Genomic DNA, 17,438 nt, shown 5'->3' with positions numbered 1-17,438 from the left:
AGCCCTTTCGGGGTGTGGCTCTGTTCACCTCCTTGGTCTGGGCAGAGTGTGGGTCCCAGCCGCAGGGCACTGTCCCCTACTGTGTGGGGTGACCCACCAGGCCCACAGGTTGCCTTCCCTGGGGCCCAGACATGGGAGTCTCCTCTGTGCCTACAAGCATTATTACACTTGTCTCACTAGTTTGTCATGGCATCTGCGTCCCCAAGTGAGAGGACGCAGAGAGGAATGGAAGGGCAGGAGTGCTGGAAGGGAGGCAGGGTGAGAAGATGGAGATCCATGGGGGGCTATGTTGGCCCCACACAACACAGTCTGGTGCCCCAGACCCGCCTACAGAGAAACGGCCTGAGGGCTCCGTGTTTCTCTCTCTGCCAGGCCCCAGTGCTGGCTACCCCTCCTCCTGGCCAGTGAGGTGACTTGGCGGAGGCCCTGACTCCTGGCCCCTGGCCAGTGCCCTTGCCCTGAGCCTGCCCAGCTCAGCAGAGATTGCCGGGCCATGGAGCACATGGCCCAGAATAGTGCTATGATGCCGATGGTTGACATTCTATCACTAGGCCACCATGCTGAGCAGCACCTCCCATCCCCAAAAGGAGGAACCCGGGGACACCGGGCATCCCTGTGCCAGGCCAGGCAGAAGGGCATGCGGCTGTGTGTGTGGAACCAGTGTGCGGCACCTCCGGGTTCCTGCTCTCCTGGGCTGGCACTTCTGGAGGGTCCCGCCTGCTCTGTTTTCGTTGGTGGCCTGTGCCTGCCCAGGGAAGCCTTGGCTTCCACCACCCGAGGTGGAGGTCCCTAGTGTGGGATGAAGGAAGAGCAGCCAGGCTCTAGCCTGCCACCACCTCAGCCCACTGGGCTTGCCATCCGAGGGGCATTGCTGTGGGGACCATTCTCCCCATGCTGCCCTTTCCAGGGCAGACCTGTGTCTCCAGTGAGCAGGCTTCCCAGGCCGTGCCCTGGATCTTCTCTTGGGATCTGGTGCCAGCACGCTGCAACCTGGGCTTGGCTCTGCCGGCACACAGGGTGGACGCTATGCCAGGATCCCGGGCCCGGCCGGCACAGGTGGGCGCACACAGCACACTGCCCCATCCCCAGGAGGCCCAGCCCACCCAGGAATGTGCCCCCTGGTGCTGACAAGAGTGCGGCACACAGCTTTGACCACAGCTGGAATCCATCATTGTTCTGAGCTTCCAGAACCCATCAAAGCAGGCAGGCAGGGCCCTGGAGGATTTCTCGGCTCCTCTCTGGAGGGGGCGTCTAGCCTTGTGCTCTGTAGCCGGCAGATGCTCGGCAAATGCTCGTCTCTGGGAGGGCAGGTGCTACGTCACCTGGGCCTGTTTAAGCCCAGTCTAAGGACAGTTGGGGCAACACAAGTGCCTAGAAGGGAGGGGAAGGGGCCAGCCTGGAGCCTTCCGCCTGGTAGCCTGGGGCCTCCTTGTCCAGCCCCGGACCCTTGCCTGAGGGCAGGGAAAGCAGCAAAGAGGAAGCCCAAGGCTCATAGTGGCTCCCCTTTCTGCTTGGTCTCCAGTGCCACCCTGAGAACAGCGGCACACAGAGCCATATTGCACAGTGTTTCTTTAATTGAAAGACAGCAACCAACCTCAGAAGCAGCCCTTTCTCAAGCTGGGTGTGATTGCTCAAAACTCCCACCAGGGGCTGGAAGAGGAGGGGAGGGGAGACCTAGCCATCATGGGGGGGAAGGGGACAATGAAAAGTGTGCTGGGGACTCTGGCTGAATGCTGGGCCCCTCCCGGGAGGCAGACTCTCAGGGTCTGACCAAGCTCAGTGCCCCCCTCTTGCCTGTGGAGCGTGTGTGGGGTGCAGTACCTTTATTTGCCAGCCTCCGCCAGGACTGTCCAGGCTCGGGGGCGAGGCCTGGGCAGGGCAGGCTGCTCTCCGCTCCCCCGCCCCCAGCTTGCCTGTGTAGGGGCTAGGCAGAGGCCCAGCGAGAGATAGACCAAACCCAGCCCAAGGATGGGAGAGAGGAGAGGGAGAACAATAGAGAGAGAGAGACAGAGAGAGACAGAGAGAGAGAGAGAGGTAAAGCACTGGTCCAGGGGCCAGTAGATCAAGGAAGCTCAGACAGATGGGCCATGAACTTGCAGCAGGGTGGTGGGGGGACATGGGAGGCCAGGGGTAGCAGGCAGGGCCAAGGAGGGTTGGAAGCTGGAAGTACACGAGAAGGAGGAATGTGTGCCGGGCAGGTGGGTGGGCTTGGTGGGGTCTGTTGTCTCCATCCCTGCTATCCGCCCCCGTCCCCCAGACCCAGGGACCATCTTCCTTGGACTGGAACCTCGGACAATTTGGTTTCAGGGTGAATGGGAAGGAAGCTTAGTCGGGGCACCTCTGAGTGGCTACGATGGGGGGCAGGGGCAGCTTGTGATGGGGGCCAGGCCTTGCTCCCCACCTGCACGCTTGGGAGCCAAGGTGAAAGCAACAGGGAGCAGCTAGTGGGGGCCAGGGAAGAAGGATGGGGCTGGGTTGGGTGCAAGTGGGCGCTGGCTTCGCTCCCTTGCTCTGCCTCCCCCTTCAGGACATCCGCTGTGCTCCCCAGAGACCCTGCCCAGGCCACCATGGTGGCTGCTGCTGCTCTACTTTTTGTAGTTGCCAAACTGGATGGCCAGGCGGTCGGTGACACAGCGAAAGGTGGCTGGCTGCACCTCCCAGTAGGGCACGGGGTTGTTGAAGAGGCTGATGCCGTTGTAGTAGGCCCTCTTGACCCCGAAGCCCATGGGGCAGAAGTCGTTGACGCCTACCTTGGTGATGTTGTTGGTGTGCAGATAGACCACCTGAGGGTAGAAGAATGTGGCCCAGGCTCAGTGCCAGAGGCCCAGTTGCCTCCAGCCACCCTCCTCGAGTCTGTTCCAGCCTGGATGGGCCAAGTGGAGGGCAGAACCCAGAGGGCTCAGGCCCTCCCTCCTGGCCGAGTGCTGTCTGCCGCCTCATGGGCACCATTTCATTGCCTTGCATCCGCACAGCCCTTCAAGGGCCCGGAGGTGATTCTCCCATTGTTGGGAGGAGCAAACCGAGACATGGGTATGGTCGTCGGGCAGGTGTTGGCCAGGATTAAGGCACTGGTTTGTGACCAGGAGCCAGGATGAGGGGCTCAGGTGGGGTGTGTGGTGGGGGGGAGGTGAGGAGTACATGGGGGATGGGGCATGGGGTGGTGGTGTCCATGTGGGTGAGATGGACCTCCCTCTCTGTTCCCCAGGCTCCGGGGCTGCCCCAGGGGAGCAGCCTTTCACTCCAGAGACCAGGGGCACAAGAGGAGAAAGAGCCTGCAGGGTGACCTCCTCTTCCTTCTAGTCCTCAGTGCCACTTGCCCTCTAGCCTCCCAAACTCCCTGAAACCTTTCTCCAGGGGAGGGGCAGACAAGACAGGAGGGTGGGTGGGTAAGGAACCCAATGATGGCGAGGAGGCACTCAGATTGCAGCAGCGCCCTCTCGGGGTGAGAGGACACTGGCTGCTAGAGGGCGCACTCGGCTGGCATGGACGGCGCTACCCCTGTAGCTGGGCTCCCCCACCCCGCCCCCCATAGGACTCGGCTGGACTCAGCTCCGACTCAGCCCATGGGACTAGCAGGTCTCCTAGCATGTTTGAATAGGGCTGAGAAAGAGACTGAGGCCCAGAGAAGGGCTGGGCAAGGCCAAGTTCACCTATGTGACTGGAAGCCAAGCCAGGGACAGGGGCCCCTGAGACAACCCCGGGCAAAGCCCTGCATCCCCTCATCAGCCCACTTCCTGATGCCCTGGGCTGTCCTTGTCTTGCCACAAATCTGTGCACCCCCATGCCCAGACTGTTCCCCAAACTCCCAGGCCCTGCCACGCCTTTCTGGTGTCCCACCCACCAGGGAGAACTTCAGCCCCAATACCTACCAGGCCAACTCCTGCTCATCCCTCACCACATCTCTCCACCCGTGCCCCACCCTCCTCGCTGTCCATGGTGGAGTCCCCGCTCTCCTCCTCCTCTTCCTCAGCACAGAGGGAGGGGTCCTTGTGATTGCTCCTTTTCAGACGAGGAAGTGGAGGCAGAGAGAGCAGGAGTAACTGGCCAGATCATGCAGCTGGCCGGCTGCACAGAGGTCCCACTCTACTCTGTACCTGGGCCCTGCCCGTGCTGGGCCGGCGCAAGGAAGGGGAGGGGCTGAGGAAGTGCTGGGGACATGGGCTGCTCCCCTCCCCTAGTCTTAGAGAACCTCTCACCTGGAGGAGCTTGAGGTCAGGAAGGCCGGCGGGCACCCTGGACAGCTTGTTATTGTCCAAGTGCAGCTCCCGCAGCGTGGGCAGAAAACTCAGGCTGCCGTTCTCGATCATGCGGATCTGGTTGTGGCCCAGGCCCAGCCTGTGAAGGGGCGCAGGAGAGGTACTGAGAGGCTAGAGGAGAGAAGAATGGTGGCACGGCCCCCCTGGACCCCCAGCCCACCTGTACAGCTTGGAGTAGCGAAGCAGATCCTCCAGCTCAATAGCCTGGATTTTGTTGTGGTCGAGATGGAGTTCATTCAGGGACTCGGGGAGGTCTGCAGGGAAGAGAGGGTGCTCTGAGCTGAGTGCAGGAGGGGAAGCCATGTGTGGGTCCTGGTGCTGCGTGTGTTGTGAGTGGGTGTTGGGGGGTACGGATGTGGGCAGGAGCAGAGGCCCTAGTTCTGCCCCAAGTCAGAGGATGGGGCTGCCGAAGCCCTCCCTGAATAGACTGGGTGGTTCCCAATGGCTCCACACCCCCAGCTCTGCCCACCTGGGCCCTGGAGGCTGGGCAGCATGGGAAGCAAGGGCTGCTTTCCTACCTTTGGGGATGCCAGTGAGCTTGGCCTCAGAGATGCGCAGGTAGTTGAGCTTCAGGCCATCGAAGGCTCCAGGTTCAAAGCCACTGTTCTCCAGGGGATTCCCACCCATCTCTAGGAGAGAGGCCCCCTCAGCCCCAGAGCCGGAGCTGGGTGGCTGCCCACACCCCTGCCCCGGGGCCTTTCGGCTTCCTGGCTTGGGCTGGCCTGACGTGCCGGCTAATCACCCACTCCCGCATCTCCCCCTGAAGGCAGTTCCACTAATTTACTTGGTTAGTTACAAACTCCTATCTGTTCAAGACCACTAGTCCCCGAGGTCCCTGGCCCTGGCATTGGCCTCAGGGGGCAGGGGGAGCAGGAGGAAATGGAGGGGAGCCAGAGATCAAGGCCGGGTGCCCCCCAGCCCGCCCAACCCCCCTGGCTGGGCCCCTGGTGGTCCCCAGCCAGCGGTCTGGCTGCACTGGCCCTTTCCCTTCCCTCTCTCTACAGTCCCCTGCTTTCTCTTCACCTTGCCTTTGTGGCTCTGGGGCATGCCCTAGACAAGCCTCCAGAATGTTCCATGAGGACCCCAGGGCAAGGCCATGGCGGTGCTGCTCTGGGTGGAAGAGGCCCCTCTCCCAGACCCCCTCCTGCCAGCCACACTCACCGATGCAGTTCATGCTGCGCAGTCCGCTGAACACACCCTTGGGCACCTTGCGGATGCGGTTGTCATGGATGCGGAGCTCCACCAGAGAGCTGGGCAGGTTGGGAGGGATCTCCACCAGGTGGTTCTTGGAGATGTAGAGCTTCTGCAGCTTCCGCAGGGGGCTGAAGGCCTTCTCGTGGATCTTGGAGATCTTGTTGTTCACCAGGACGAGGGCCTGAGGCAGCATGGGCACCAGAGTTAAAGGCACAGCTCCCTACCCCGCCCGCCCTCTTCTCTCCCTCCCTCCCCGCCACCTGAGCTAGATGTCTGAGCTCCAGCTCTGCCTGTGCTTGCAGCGGGGAGCCAGCACTCAGGCCCGGCAATGCCACTATTGCCGACCCAGCACAGCCCGCCGCTTTCCCAAGCCTCAATTTTCCCACGTGCGCCCTGGCTACAATGAAATCTGTTCTTCCTGTGTTGCTGGGAGGAGCCAATAAGATTAAAAGTTTTTAGCTGAAAAGGGCATTGGGCTGAGTGATCCTGTCCTGCGCTTCTGGTAGCTGATGGACACACGTAACCCAGGAGCCAAGGCACTCTCAGCACAGCTGCCTCCAGGCTTCTCTCAGGACGCCGTGGGCCCCGGGCCGCTCTCACACTCCCCATCTGGACCCAGCCCCCCAGCTGCAGACGGCCCACCTCCTCGCCGTGCCTCCGAAGGGCAGGGTGGGCTTACATAGAGCTGCTGCAGGCCTTTGAAGTCATCCTTTCGGAGCTCCGAGATGTCATTGTTCTGCAGGTCCAGCAATGTGGTGTCAGGTGAGATCTCCTTGGGCACGGCCTTCAGACCTGGGGGCCGGTGCCACCGTCACCAGTGCGAGCCAGTGCCATGGCCCCAGAGCATAGTGACACGCATGCACACAGACACATGCATTGGGACTCTGTGCAGACAGGTGGAAGCTCCAGAGCTGGCAGATGGAGGCTCTTCTCGCTCCCCACTTACTTGCAACCAGACAACTGGATACCCTCCCACACGGAAATCAGGGTCCCCAATCCTGCTTGGGGTCACCCCATCCCCACCCCCACCTTTCCATGTGCATCCCGCGGGACAGACGTGTGTCCCCTTGGTAGGGGCACTCAGGCTGGGCCTGTGCCTCCATGAAACCCTGTCCCCCACCCAGGCCGTGGGACTGACCCAGGTCAGAGCACTGAACGACCCGCAGGTGGCAGTGGCAGCCGAAAGGACACATGGCGCTGAAGGTGGGCGTGAGAGAGTCCAGGTCCGGGACGCCTGAGGTCGTGTCGGCACCCGAAGCCTCCTCGTCGTTCAGCATGGGCAGTCCGTCATCCATGGTGAAGTCCCAGAAGCCCTTCTGCTCAAAGGGCAGGGCCTGGCTCAGGGCCAGCAGGGATGCGAGGAGCCACAGGGGCCACATGGTGGGTGTGCCTGGGAGGCCAGGGGGAGGAGGGGCCGTCAGAAGGCTTTGCCAGCACCAGTACCCGTCCTCTGGACCCTTTCCCAGCCACCCTCCCAAAACCAGGGGCTGCAGTTCTGTGTGTATTGGCCTGTGTCCCCCATCCCTCAGGGGGGACAGCCAGACCCCAGGGCAACAGGCAGCAGAGGGAGGGGTTGAGGGTGGCAGGAGGCACTAGGCAAGATGGGGGTGCTGCTGGCCAGGAGGCACCTCCTTCTGCTCCCTTCAGCTCCCAGGCAGGACTTGGCTTCAGCGGGCAATGCAGCAGTTAGCAAGTCTGCAGCGCCCCCTCCCCCCACCCCGTCCCCACCACACACACACACACACACACACATACACACTCTCCACTGAGTCGGCTGGCAATCTGCCTGGGGGGTCAGTGAGGCGAGTGGAGAAGATGGAGAGGGAAACCCAACCATTTTCCCCCACGGGCTTTGAAGAATTCGGATTTGAAGATACCACTGTGGCCCAGACGAGCCCCCCCTCCATGCTCAGGAAATGTGGGTGTAGTCAGGGTTTAGTTAGGAGACCATGAATCGCTTCCTGTCCTGCCCAAGCCCCCAGTTTCAGGGCACCCACATTTTTCTAAGAAAGTCGAGAGGCCAAGGCACCGGAGTTGGAACACTGGGCAGAGAACTGGGTCAGCCCCGGGGCAAGGTGGAGGGGGCATGGCCCCCGCCTACCCTCCCCACTACTCCCTGGGGCCTTGGCTTCCTCCTCTGGCCCACGAGACTTCTCCTGGCTCTGCTCACAGAGCCCCGGGGCGCCCACATCTGCTCCTGCCCTTTCTTCTGCCCATGACTCGGCCCCCACGAGAGGCCACCCGAGGGGAGCAGGCGGCTGCCAGGGTGGCGGGCAGAGTCAGGCTTGTCTGGAGGCCCCCCAGGCTGGGCAGTGGGGTGGGGGTGGAGGGAAAGCTGCCCTGTCTGAGCCTGCCCCCAGTGCCCACATCTGCCTGCCTCCTTCCTCCTCCGGCAGAGGCCGCCCCCTGTCCAGAGGCGCCTCTGCCGGAAGGCACTGTACAGGAAAAGGCACCCCTGCCTCTCCCACCACCCCTACTTGCAGGGATTTCCCGGGAAAGTCTCAGCCTCATTTTCCCCATCTGTTAAACAGGAATAGATGTGCCTGCTCTGCTTGCCTCTCAGGCTTAGGTATCTGTGGTTGCCCTGGGTGCATCCATGGGCAGGGAGCCCAGCCGGGTGCCAGGGGCCTCCTGCAGACCCGAACTCGCCCCACTCCAGGGAGGTCCTCACCTGGGGCTCGTCTTGGCCGGGGGAGCCCCCTGAACCTGACTGCTGGCTGCAAAGGTGGAAGGAGGCCCTGGCGGGGCGGGGGAGGGCTCTGCGCACTTTAGGCCAGCATCTTCTGAGCAACTTGGCCCTGCCTGCTGCTTTTCTGGACAGGCGCAGTTGATGTGGGGGCTGGGCTGGCTGCTGGGGGCTGCTGCTCTGATGTCTTCCCACCAGCAGGCTGTGGGGCTGGGCACAACCGCATCTCAGGTTCCCATCCATCCCCATCTTGCCCCCCCACACTCCTCAGGCACCCCCTGGGCAGGTCATGTGGCCTGCCCTGGCTCCCACCATCCTGAGGACAGAGCTGCAGCTGCTGGCTGGAGGGAACAGAGCAGCCTTTCTGGCAGCCAGGGCTTCGGTGTGTTTGGCAAGCGGAGGCTGAGGGCCCAGGACAGTGATCAGTCGGTTCAGCTGCAGAGCCAGCCCCAGAGAGCCCCCAGCAGGCCCCGACACCCCTCCCGAGTGCATAGTCCCCAGTGACAGGCTCAGAGAAGCTGCCTGCCTGCCCTAGGTCTCATAGCAAAGTGAGAGTCGGAGCCTAAGGCTCAGCTGTTTCCCTAAGCATAGAGAGTCAGACTTAGTGCTGGCCTCCAGGTCACCAGAAGTCCCTATGCTAGGGGAGCACCCAGCTTCTCTGGCTTCTTCAAGCCTCGAGACCCCATGATCACACCCCGGGTCCCGCCAGCCCCAGGCTGGCTGAGCAGGACCCAGGGGAGCCCCCCAGAAGGCCCTGGAGCGGAGTAGGGAGAACGCCCCCACTCACCTACCTGGGCAGCGTGTCCCTCCTTCCTCCTCTGAGTTTGCAACCCCCAGGGCAGAGCAGGGCAGGCCTAGGCCTCCCGAGCCTGCTACTGCCGTGCAGGACCCTTGCCTGGGTGCCACTGGACTCCCAGGGCAGGGAGGAGGGGGAACAGTGGGAGAGAAAAGGAAGGGGAGGGTGAAGGCAGGGGAGCGAGAGGGAACGGAGAGGGAGGGGCGATGAGTCAGGGATGGAACGCCCAGTGGGAGCTTTGGAAGGCTCTGGGATCCACAGCCCACCTGGACAGGTGGGGGTGGGGTGTGGTGGTGTGATCTGGTCAGGCCCAGGGGACGCTGCGGAGAGGGCTGGGGTCTCTACAGGAGTCCTCAGGCCCCTCCACCAGGGGAGAGGATGACAGGCGCTGGGAAGGCCAGCCTAGGGTGGGACTGGCTACTGGGGCCCCAAGTGGGCTGATGGAACCTGCCCTGGGGGGATGGGGGCTCTAGAGGAGGTGAGCCCGCTCAGAGCAGCCGTGCCTGATGTCACAGTGTCTGGGGGCCCCAAAGAGGCCGAGGGGGGGCGCGGGAAAGAAGCCAGCCCTCCGGCCATTGGCTCCAGCACAGGTTCACTCTGAGGGGGAGAGAGGCTGAGGGCTGGGAGGCCCTACACCAGGGCTCCGTGACAGAGGGAGAGGACAAGGTATGGCTGGTTCTCCCCTGCTCCTGGCTGGGCCCAGGCAGTGGGCAGGCTGGCAGGGCGGGGGCCATGCGGGCTTCCCGGCACAGCCTTCACTTCCCCTTGGGGAACTGGCATGAGACTCAGCGGCCAGAACTATGCAGAGGGGAGGGGTCCAGCAGACACCGAGCCCATAGGAGGAGGCAAGAGACCTTCTCAGAGCCAGAGGAGCCAGGAAAGGCCTCAAGGGGGCGCCCAAGAGGAAGGCGCCCCCGTGTCCAGCACAATTAGTATCCTCGTTTGATAGAAGAGAAAACTGAGGCCTACGGAGAGGAACCGACTTTCCCCAAGGCACTCAGCCTGAGACTTGGAGCCCAGCTCAGGCGACTCCAGGCCCTGAATTTTCAGGCCTCAGCCAGGGCGCTCCCTGCACGTGCAGCATGGGAGTGATGGAGGCCTTTGGCCAGATGACTGGCTCAGCGTGGGCAATGCAGAGAGCCTGGGGGAGGAATCCGAGGCTGGTGGTGGTCGAGGTGGGGGGCTGAACGGCTGTAGATAGGCCCAGCCGCACCCCTCTCCAAGCCTGGCCCTGCCTTCTCCCCACCACCTCACACTGGAGCCCCACCCGTGTTTGCACACAGGCACGCACACACATAGGAGGTAGGCAGGGCTGAGGCGCAGGAAGCAGGAGCCCGCCATGGACAGATAGTGTGAGACCCACGGCAAGTCCCTGTTCTCCCACCTCCCCACACTACCCAGGCCTCTGGGCCTCAGTTTTCCTTCATTGGCCTCTCTGGGCTTGTCCCCAATGACTTCAAGGAGGACCTTGAGCCCCATCAAAGTGTGCTCTGAGCTCGCTGGACCCCACCTCCTCAGAGCAAAGGAAAGAGATGGAAATGGTGGTGAGGCCTTAAGCCCGGCGCCTACAGGTGTGAGCGAGGGAAGAGGCTGGGCTTCCTTGAGCCTGTGCTGCTGACCCAATAGGGCTGTCCTTGTCTGGCCCTCTGAAAGCCAGCGCAGTCATCCGAGTGAGACTGCTTCAGGTCACAGCCAAACAAGACACACTGGCAGTCTCTGAGAACATGGAGGAACCGCGCCAGGCATTCAGGCCAGGCCAAGGGCGGTGAGAGGAGGACTTGAGGGCTGGCATGCCCTGGGAACTTGCCTGCAGATGTGGGGCCCACAGCTGCCAAATCACACATGCTGGGTGCTGTCCGGCAGCCTCACCCGGGCTGTCTGGTCCCACGGAGCAACCTGGCCTGAACTCTGACACTGGTGCCACCTTCCGCCCAGCCCTACCAGGTCCCTAGGGCTGTGTGGGTGGGGAGGGGTGAGGAAGATGGGCAACGCATGACACCCTTCCTCCTTCCCCTCGGTCCACCAAAGCCCTCCAGGCCCAGCTTCAGCCAGCAGGCCAGAGGCAGGGCCTGCCCCGAGCTCTGCCCCACAAGTGGGCGCTGTGCCCAGGCTGACACCCAGCTGCTCCCTGCTGCCCTCTTGGGCCCCAGCCCATTGGCCCCCTGATGGCTCTAGTCTACACTTGGGTGTCAAACAGAGAGAGGGAGCACGTGCCACCCATGTGTCTGCTGAAGCCCATGTGTGTGCATGTGTGGGGGGGTGACTGTGTGAGGCGCTGGTGGCTGGAGTGAGGAGTGGGTGGACCCTGAGCCCTACTCCATCTGCGTCTACACCTTGGCAGCCCTGAACCCACCACCATTGCCTCAGCATGCTGTCCAGGCTGCAAGGTGAACAGATGCCTAAGAGTGGCTGGCCAGGGCAGCTCCTGCCTGCTATGACCCTGGCGCAGCTGGGGTGACTGTACAGAGATGAGTCCTGTGCTTGGGCAGCCTTCAGGGACAGACTTGACCTGGCCGGGGGCATCGGAGGCTGCGGGGAACCAGCAGGGAGCCAGCCCATCGGCTGCAAAGGGCTGGCACCGGGGAGGTGGCGAGGTGGCTGGTGGTGGCAGGGCCAGACCTCTCTCCCCATAGCATTGAGGAGAGCCATCTACCCCCTTTCCCATCAGAAAACCTCTGGAAAGCAGGAGGGTTGAACTACTGGACTTCTGCCATGCCAGGAGTCAGGCAGCAGATGACCCAGGTCAGCTGGGAGTCCTGGGTTTCCTGGTCCTTCCACACCTGAGCTGTGTGCCCGTCCTCCTCCCCCCACTCACTGAAGAAATCTTGAGCTCCTCCTTGCCACGATCTAGAACCTTCGAGGAAGAGGGAGGATGCTATCACCTCCAAGGGGTGGGGCAGGGGACTCAAGTGATTTCTTAACATAGCCCTCCAGTAAGAAGGGAATGTTGTTTTTACCACTTGATGAATGGATAAACTGAGGCTCAGAGTTTACCCAAAACTCTTGCCCAAGGCCACACATTGAGGAAATGGTAGAGCTGGGACTCCACCGTCTGTCTACCTGCCCATGTGTCTGGCTGTATTCTCTGCCATTGTAGACTTTGCTGCAGGCCCCAAAGCTGCAAGATCCCACCCTCTCTGGACTGTGCAGGGGGCCAGACCAGCCCCAGGGGCCTGGAGAAGACTCTTTGGCAGCTCCCTCACCCAAGCTGGGAGGTGATGCTGTTGGAAAGCAGGGCCCTTTGGGGTCCTGTGCCCCCTTGCTTGGATCATGAATCCTCTGGAAACATGGCATCTCTCTCTGGCTGCCATCATCAGCAGCTCCCCACTGCCCACAGAGCCAGACGCCTCTCCTTGGCCTCAGTGCACCCATCAGGCCAGCCCCAACCCTGCTGCCTCTGCCTCCATCTGCAGGGAAGTCTCCTGGAAAAGCCATCATCTAGGCTGGGCCAGGGAAGTTCCCCCCGGCATTTTAGGTCCCAGCAGGCGCCAGACCCCATAGGGAGATATTCTCAGCCTGGCTCCAGAGCCTGGGGCCCCACCTGCCTCACTCCCTCACCGAGCCAGGCCAAGGCAAGGGGGGTTGGCCCTGTTCCCTGGGCAGGAGAGCACCAGGGCCCCCTGGAGGGAGGCCCCATTGCCCCTCCCATTCCTGGGCCCAGGGTTTCTCGCAGCCCCTTCCCTGCACTGGGTCCCCTGCTCTCTGCCAGGGGCTCTGGCTGGGGTGGGACTCAGCTCTCTGCAGCCAGCCCAGAGGCCCCGGGACCTGTTCCCCTTCAGTCCCTCTCAGGGTTCCCGTGGTGCCCACCTCCCTGCAGCTGGGCAGCTTCTCAGGCCAGTGGGACCATAGTCAAGGCTGAGCTGGGACTCAGACTGCGAGAGGATCAAAGTTGCACTGGTCTCCTGGACTTCCCTTGTCTCCCGGGACAGGGCTGCCAGAGCCAGCCTGTCTCTGCCCTCTGCAAGTCCGACTTCTGTTCCCCAAATCCCCAAGCCTGCAGCCACTTGGGCTTCTGACTACTATGCTCCCCTTGGCCATCCGCCCCACCCCACTCCCCACAAGGCAGCTGCTTTGGGAGAAGCAGGGGTGAGTTGAGAGTCACACAGAGTCTAGGACCTCTCCCAGCCCACCGCCCCTCATCCGGCCGCTCAGCCCCAGGCTGGTGTTTCTGCTAAATTTAGCTTTCAGATTCCGTGGACTGGGAGAGCTGGGTGCAAGGAGGCTGGGGATTCCCCCTTAAACCTGAGGGATGTGTCACCACAGGGAGGGGTCAGGCATGGCTCATCTGAGTCCCCAGGCACCTTCACTGGGCTCGGGAATGTCAGGGACGCTGGTCTGCCAGTGAGTGAGGGCTGGTGCTGCTCTGCAGGCTGCACCGGGAGCTGAGGTTGGTGGGCTCTGGGCGAGACGGCGCCCTCCACAGCCACCCCTGGAGCTTCTCTGACCTGGAGCAGAGAGGGAATGAAGGGGGCCCTGGGGGACCCTTAGGCTGTGGGCTCAGGGGGGCGGAGGAAGAGCCTTCATCCCAAGACTTCTCATCTGGAATGGGGGGAAATGAACCACAGTCCCAGGGAGCACTGGGAAGCTGGTTCTGGAAGGCTGGAGAAGGGCCTTGCCATGAGGCAGGCCAGTTAGCCTCAGTGGGCCTCAGGCCCAGGGCAGGACTGAGCAGACACTCTCCCCATCCCCCCAGCGCAGTACCCTCAGCCCGCCCCCCACTGGCTCCCTCTAAGATGAAATTTACAGACAGGGTTCTGTGGGTGATCAAGGTGTGGGTCCTAGTGTCCGAGCAGAAGAGGACAGAAGGGAGAGGAGGGGCAATGACTGCCCCAACAGGAAGGGGCAGAGCTGGCAGGACCCGGCTCTGTCTGCCTTCCGAGGGAGCCCATGCTCACCCCTCCCCACAGCTCACGGCAGGGTACGCTGGGAGAGCCACCATCACCTCCCAGTCCCTCGATTTGAGCCAAGCCCTTGGGCAGATGTGTCTTCTCCCACCAGTGGGGCCAACAGGTGTGGCGGGTGGGGGTCAAGCAGCTCAGGGCAGGGACCAAGCTCTCCTACTCTGGGGTAACCGATGAGGAGGATCAGGAGGGAGTCATGGCAGGTGTGGGAAGATCTTTATAACTCTCTGTGGTGTTGGGGATGAGCAAGAAAGGTTAGGGGCCCCAGTTGTGCCACCCGTAGGACAAACGGCCCAGTGGCCTAGTAGGTGGGGCTTCAGAGGCCCCAGGGCTGGGCTGGGGCTATGCCCAGGGTGGAGCAGACAGCGCCTGGCCGGGCTGGGAGTCTGGGTGCCTGGGTTGCTGCCCATTGCTTGTGTGCTCCAAGGGAGGCCCTGGGTATGGCAGCTCTTCCATGCCATGTCCCCAGGTGGCCAAGGACAAGTGACTGCTGGGACAGGCCTGTGTTGCGCTGTCTCCATGGGGCTTCTCCAGGGAGTGGAGGAGGGATGGCAGTGGGTGGGCCCAGGAAGCAGGGGAGCAGGGAGGAATGGGAAGCCTTCTTGGAAATGGTCACATGCGGGCTCGTTACAAATCCCTCCTCTGGGGACTTGACGCTGGCACTGGAAGGGACACTCTGTGGTCTTGTTTGAGTGACTACAGAATGTCGCTAAAGAAAGGAAACTCATGTCTTACAAACATCCCCTTTCCTCCTATCCTTTCCAATTCACATTCTTTCAGTGAGCCAGGGCCACTGGTGGGATTGGGGAGGAATTCAGGCTGATGCTCCTAAATCATCCTGGACAATGGTCAGAGGGCTGGCACCTCAAATTTCTGGGCCCCTAAAATGAGCCAGCACAAAACTGCCACCAGACCCATTGGCGAAGGGGCTGGACCTCAGACTCCCCATCTACACAACGGAGACCCTGGTCCCTGCTCCAGGGCAGGGCACAAAAGTAGTGCAATGGTTAATGCCCACTGTGACCTGGGTCCTTGGGGCTCAAAGGTGGGCCAGCGGGTGGGCAGGCCAGGGTGGCCAGGACAGCCATTCAGCAGCTGGCTGGCTCGCTACAGGAGTCCTCTCTGCTCCCTGGCTCCCAGCCTGTTCCTGGTGCACAGCCTTGGTGGCTTGGAGGCAGCCCTGTACCTTCCTTTCAATGTACCCACACAGTCCTGCCCTCAGAGACTCACTGTGCTGGCCCATGGTAGCCAGACATGGGCAAGTTCCACACAAAGGCACCTCTGCTGGAGCACCAGCTCTCCCCGGGTGGGGAATGGCACAGGCAGCTGCATGTCACCAGGAGGTGCTCATCTGCATGTACGCGGTTGCGCACACGCATTCTCACTTCGCAGGAACCCGCACCCCTGGATGCAGATCCAGGGGAATCTTCCTTCCTCCCGGGCATTTCCAGTTTGTCCCAATCCCAATCCGTCTCCACGAGGCAGAGAACTGGCAGCCCCGGGAGGGGCGAGGGCACAGAGGCAGGAGCCCCCTCAGGACAGGCCTGGCCACATCTGTAACCTGAGTGGCCCTGAAGAAGACTTGAGAACAATCTCCCTGGCCTGAGCGAGGTCTGCCCCGCCCGCCCCCACCCACTGTCCTGCCCTGGAGGACCCTGGGCCTCCTGCTCCACTCAGCAGAACCAATTCAGGCAGCCCTAACTAACCAGTACCCAGGCCCCAGCCCCGCCCATGGAGCTGTGAGGGGGGTGTTCCCATCCCCCAACCTTCCAAGGCACTCAGTGGCACACCCAGGGAGCTCCATTCCCTCTTGCTCCTCTCCTGGGTCTCTGGCAGGCCCCTCAGCGTGCCAGCCATTTTGGGAGCTTGCAGGACTGGGGCCAATGGCCCTGCCACTTCCCACTCTGATCCCCACAGGCTATCATCGTCAATGCTCAAGTGACTTTGAGGGTTTCCTGGGTGGTTTGGGGTCAATAGCCAGGATTTGCCAGTTAGGAGCCCTGGTTCCTGGCTTCAGCTCTGTCCCTGACTGGCTGTGCGAGGGTAGAGGGCTTCCTATCCCTTTCTGGGCTTCGGTTTCTCCCTTTGTACAGTGGATGGGGCTGGGTGGGACCAGCAGGGGCCACTCTTCCTCTCTCAAATGGCCCTGGGGGGCAAGCTTGCAGCTCCATTTTGTTTCAGACCTGGGACTCTCTCTCCATTCCAGACATGCCCCATGCCCTAGTTTGGGGGCTGCCTTTGGAGGACAGGGCATCTAGTCAGGGAGCTCTTGAACCTCACCCATCCCTCACTTCAGCTTGGAAGTGAGCCTGTGTCCTCACATTTACTGAGGCTCCCCAGAAGGCCTCCGGGGCCCCAAGCCAAGCCTGTCCGGGGTAACATGGCACAGTTGCCTGAGTTTCTCTCTGCCCACCCCCCCATTCTGAGTCCCAATCCAAGGAGGTTCAGGGGACAGACAGGACTGAGCCACCCAGGGAGCCCCACCCAGAGCCCCAGAGGCCAGGGCTCCGTGGACCAACAACTCTCTCAGGAGGAGGTGGAGGCATGGCATTAGCCTGTGGATAAGCGAGGAGTATCCGGGCAGGGTGCCTTGGGCGTGCCTGGGAAACCAAGTCTCTCAGCCCACGCCAAGGACTTGCCCCAAGAAAGTGGGGACCTCTCCCCGGCGCTGAGCTCTGGTGTGCGCCTAGAGGTCCTTCTGACCTGGGCCAGGCGCAAACCCCACCCCCACCTCAGCAAGGAAGAGCCCGGTGGGAGTACAGGGTGCGCCTGGGACTTGCAGTGACGGGAGAGAACCGTTGGCAGAGCTGGGGTGCCAGCCATCCAGCCATGCCTCTGCGATGCTCTGGGGCGGCAGCCAAGGGCAAGAACCCCAAGGGTGAGGCAGAGAGGGCAGACACAGAGCGGAGCTGAGCGAGGTCAGAGGGGAGAGGGAAGGGGGGCGGAGAAGGCGCCTGGAAGAAGAGGGAGGGGAGAAGAGGCAGAAACGAGACAAGGACCAAGGGGACCGCAGGGTGGCGATGAAGGGGCGCAGACCAGGAGTCTGCAGCAGTGCCGTGGGAATCTGCAGGCAGCCTGGGGGAAGGAGAGGGCGGTAAGCGGGCAGTGGGGCAGGGGTAGGGACATGGAGGGGCAGCGTGGGCAGCAGGGTAGGGGGCATCTCGGTGAGGGGTCATCGGACTCAGGGATGAAATAGCGAAGGCAGCTCAAGGCGAGCGTGGGGACAGCGTGGGGCTGGCGTGGGGGCCCTACCTGGGGAGGGGAAGCTGCAGGGCACAGGTTGGCTAGTTGGCAAGTTTGGGTGTCAGGCAGTCCGTGCGTCTGTTCGTCGGGCCGTCCAGGTCGTCCGGGCCGTCAGAGAGCAGCTGCTCACTCCTGGGCAGTTCGTGGAGAGAGGGAGACAGAGGCGGCGGGAGGGAGGCTAAAGGCTGGGCGGGCGGGCCGACGGGAGGGGGCAGGGAGGGAGGAAAGGAGGGAGGGGGCTGGTGGGGCGGAGAGGGAGGGAGAGAGGGAGGGAGAAAAGGAGGGAGGGAGGGGGTAGGCTTCCCGGCCCCCCTGGCAGCTTCAAAGGGAGCAATTTTCTTGTAGACAGCTGGGCTAGCTGC

The 17,438-nt window shown here is 62.3% G+C and overlaps 1 protein-coding gene across 2 annotated transcripts; it reads right to left on the bottom strand.

The window, feature by feature from the left end:
• Positions 1-1,554: 1,554 nt before the first annotated feature.
• Positions 1,555-17,210, bottom strand: BGN (biglycan). 2 transcript variants are annotated; one of them, XM_058534933.1, is made up of 8 exons: positions 17,086-17,210; positions 6,589-6,840; positions 6,130-6,242; positions 5,418-5,631; positions 4,775-4,885; positions 4,417-4,510; positions 4,197-4,335; positions 1,555-2,783 (listed from the first exon to the last, which is right to left on the bottom strand). In XM_058534933.1, the coding sequence occupies exons 2-8, from the start codon at positions 6,827-6,829 to the stop codon at positions 2,586-2,588; spliced, it is 1,110 nt and encodes a 369-aa protein (XP_058390916.1). In that variant the 5' UTR covers positions 6,830-6,840; positions 17,086-17,210; the 3' UTR covers positions 1,555-2,585. The 2 variants fall into 2 exon arrangements, with proteins under 2 accessions (XP_058390916.1, XP_058390917.1); XM_058534934.1 differs by lacking the exon at positions 17,086-17,210 and adding an exon at positions 8,928-9,057.
• Between the last annotated feature and the right edge of the window lie 228 nt (positions 17,211-17,438).

The sequence above is a fragment of the Diceros bicornis genome, chromosome X, assembly GCF_020826845.1.
Source record: "Diceros bicornis minor isolate mBicDic1 chromosome X, mDicBic1.mat.cur, whole genome shotgun sequence".
Lineage (NCBI taxonomy): Eukaryota > Metazoa > Chordata > Mammalia > Perissodactyla > Rhinocerotidae > Diceros > Diceros bicornis.
Note: the sequence above shows the minus strand (reverse complement) of the source record. Positions and strands in the feature narration are given on the sequence as shown.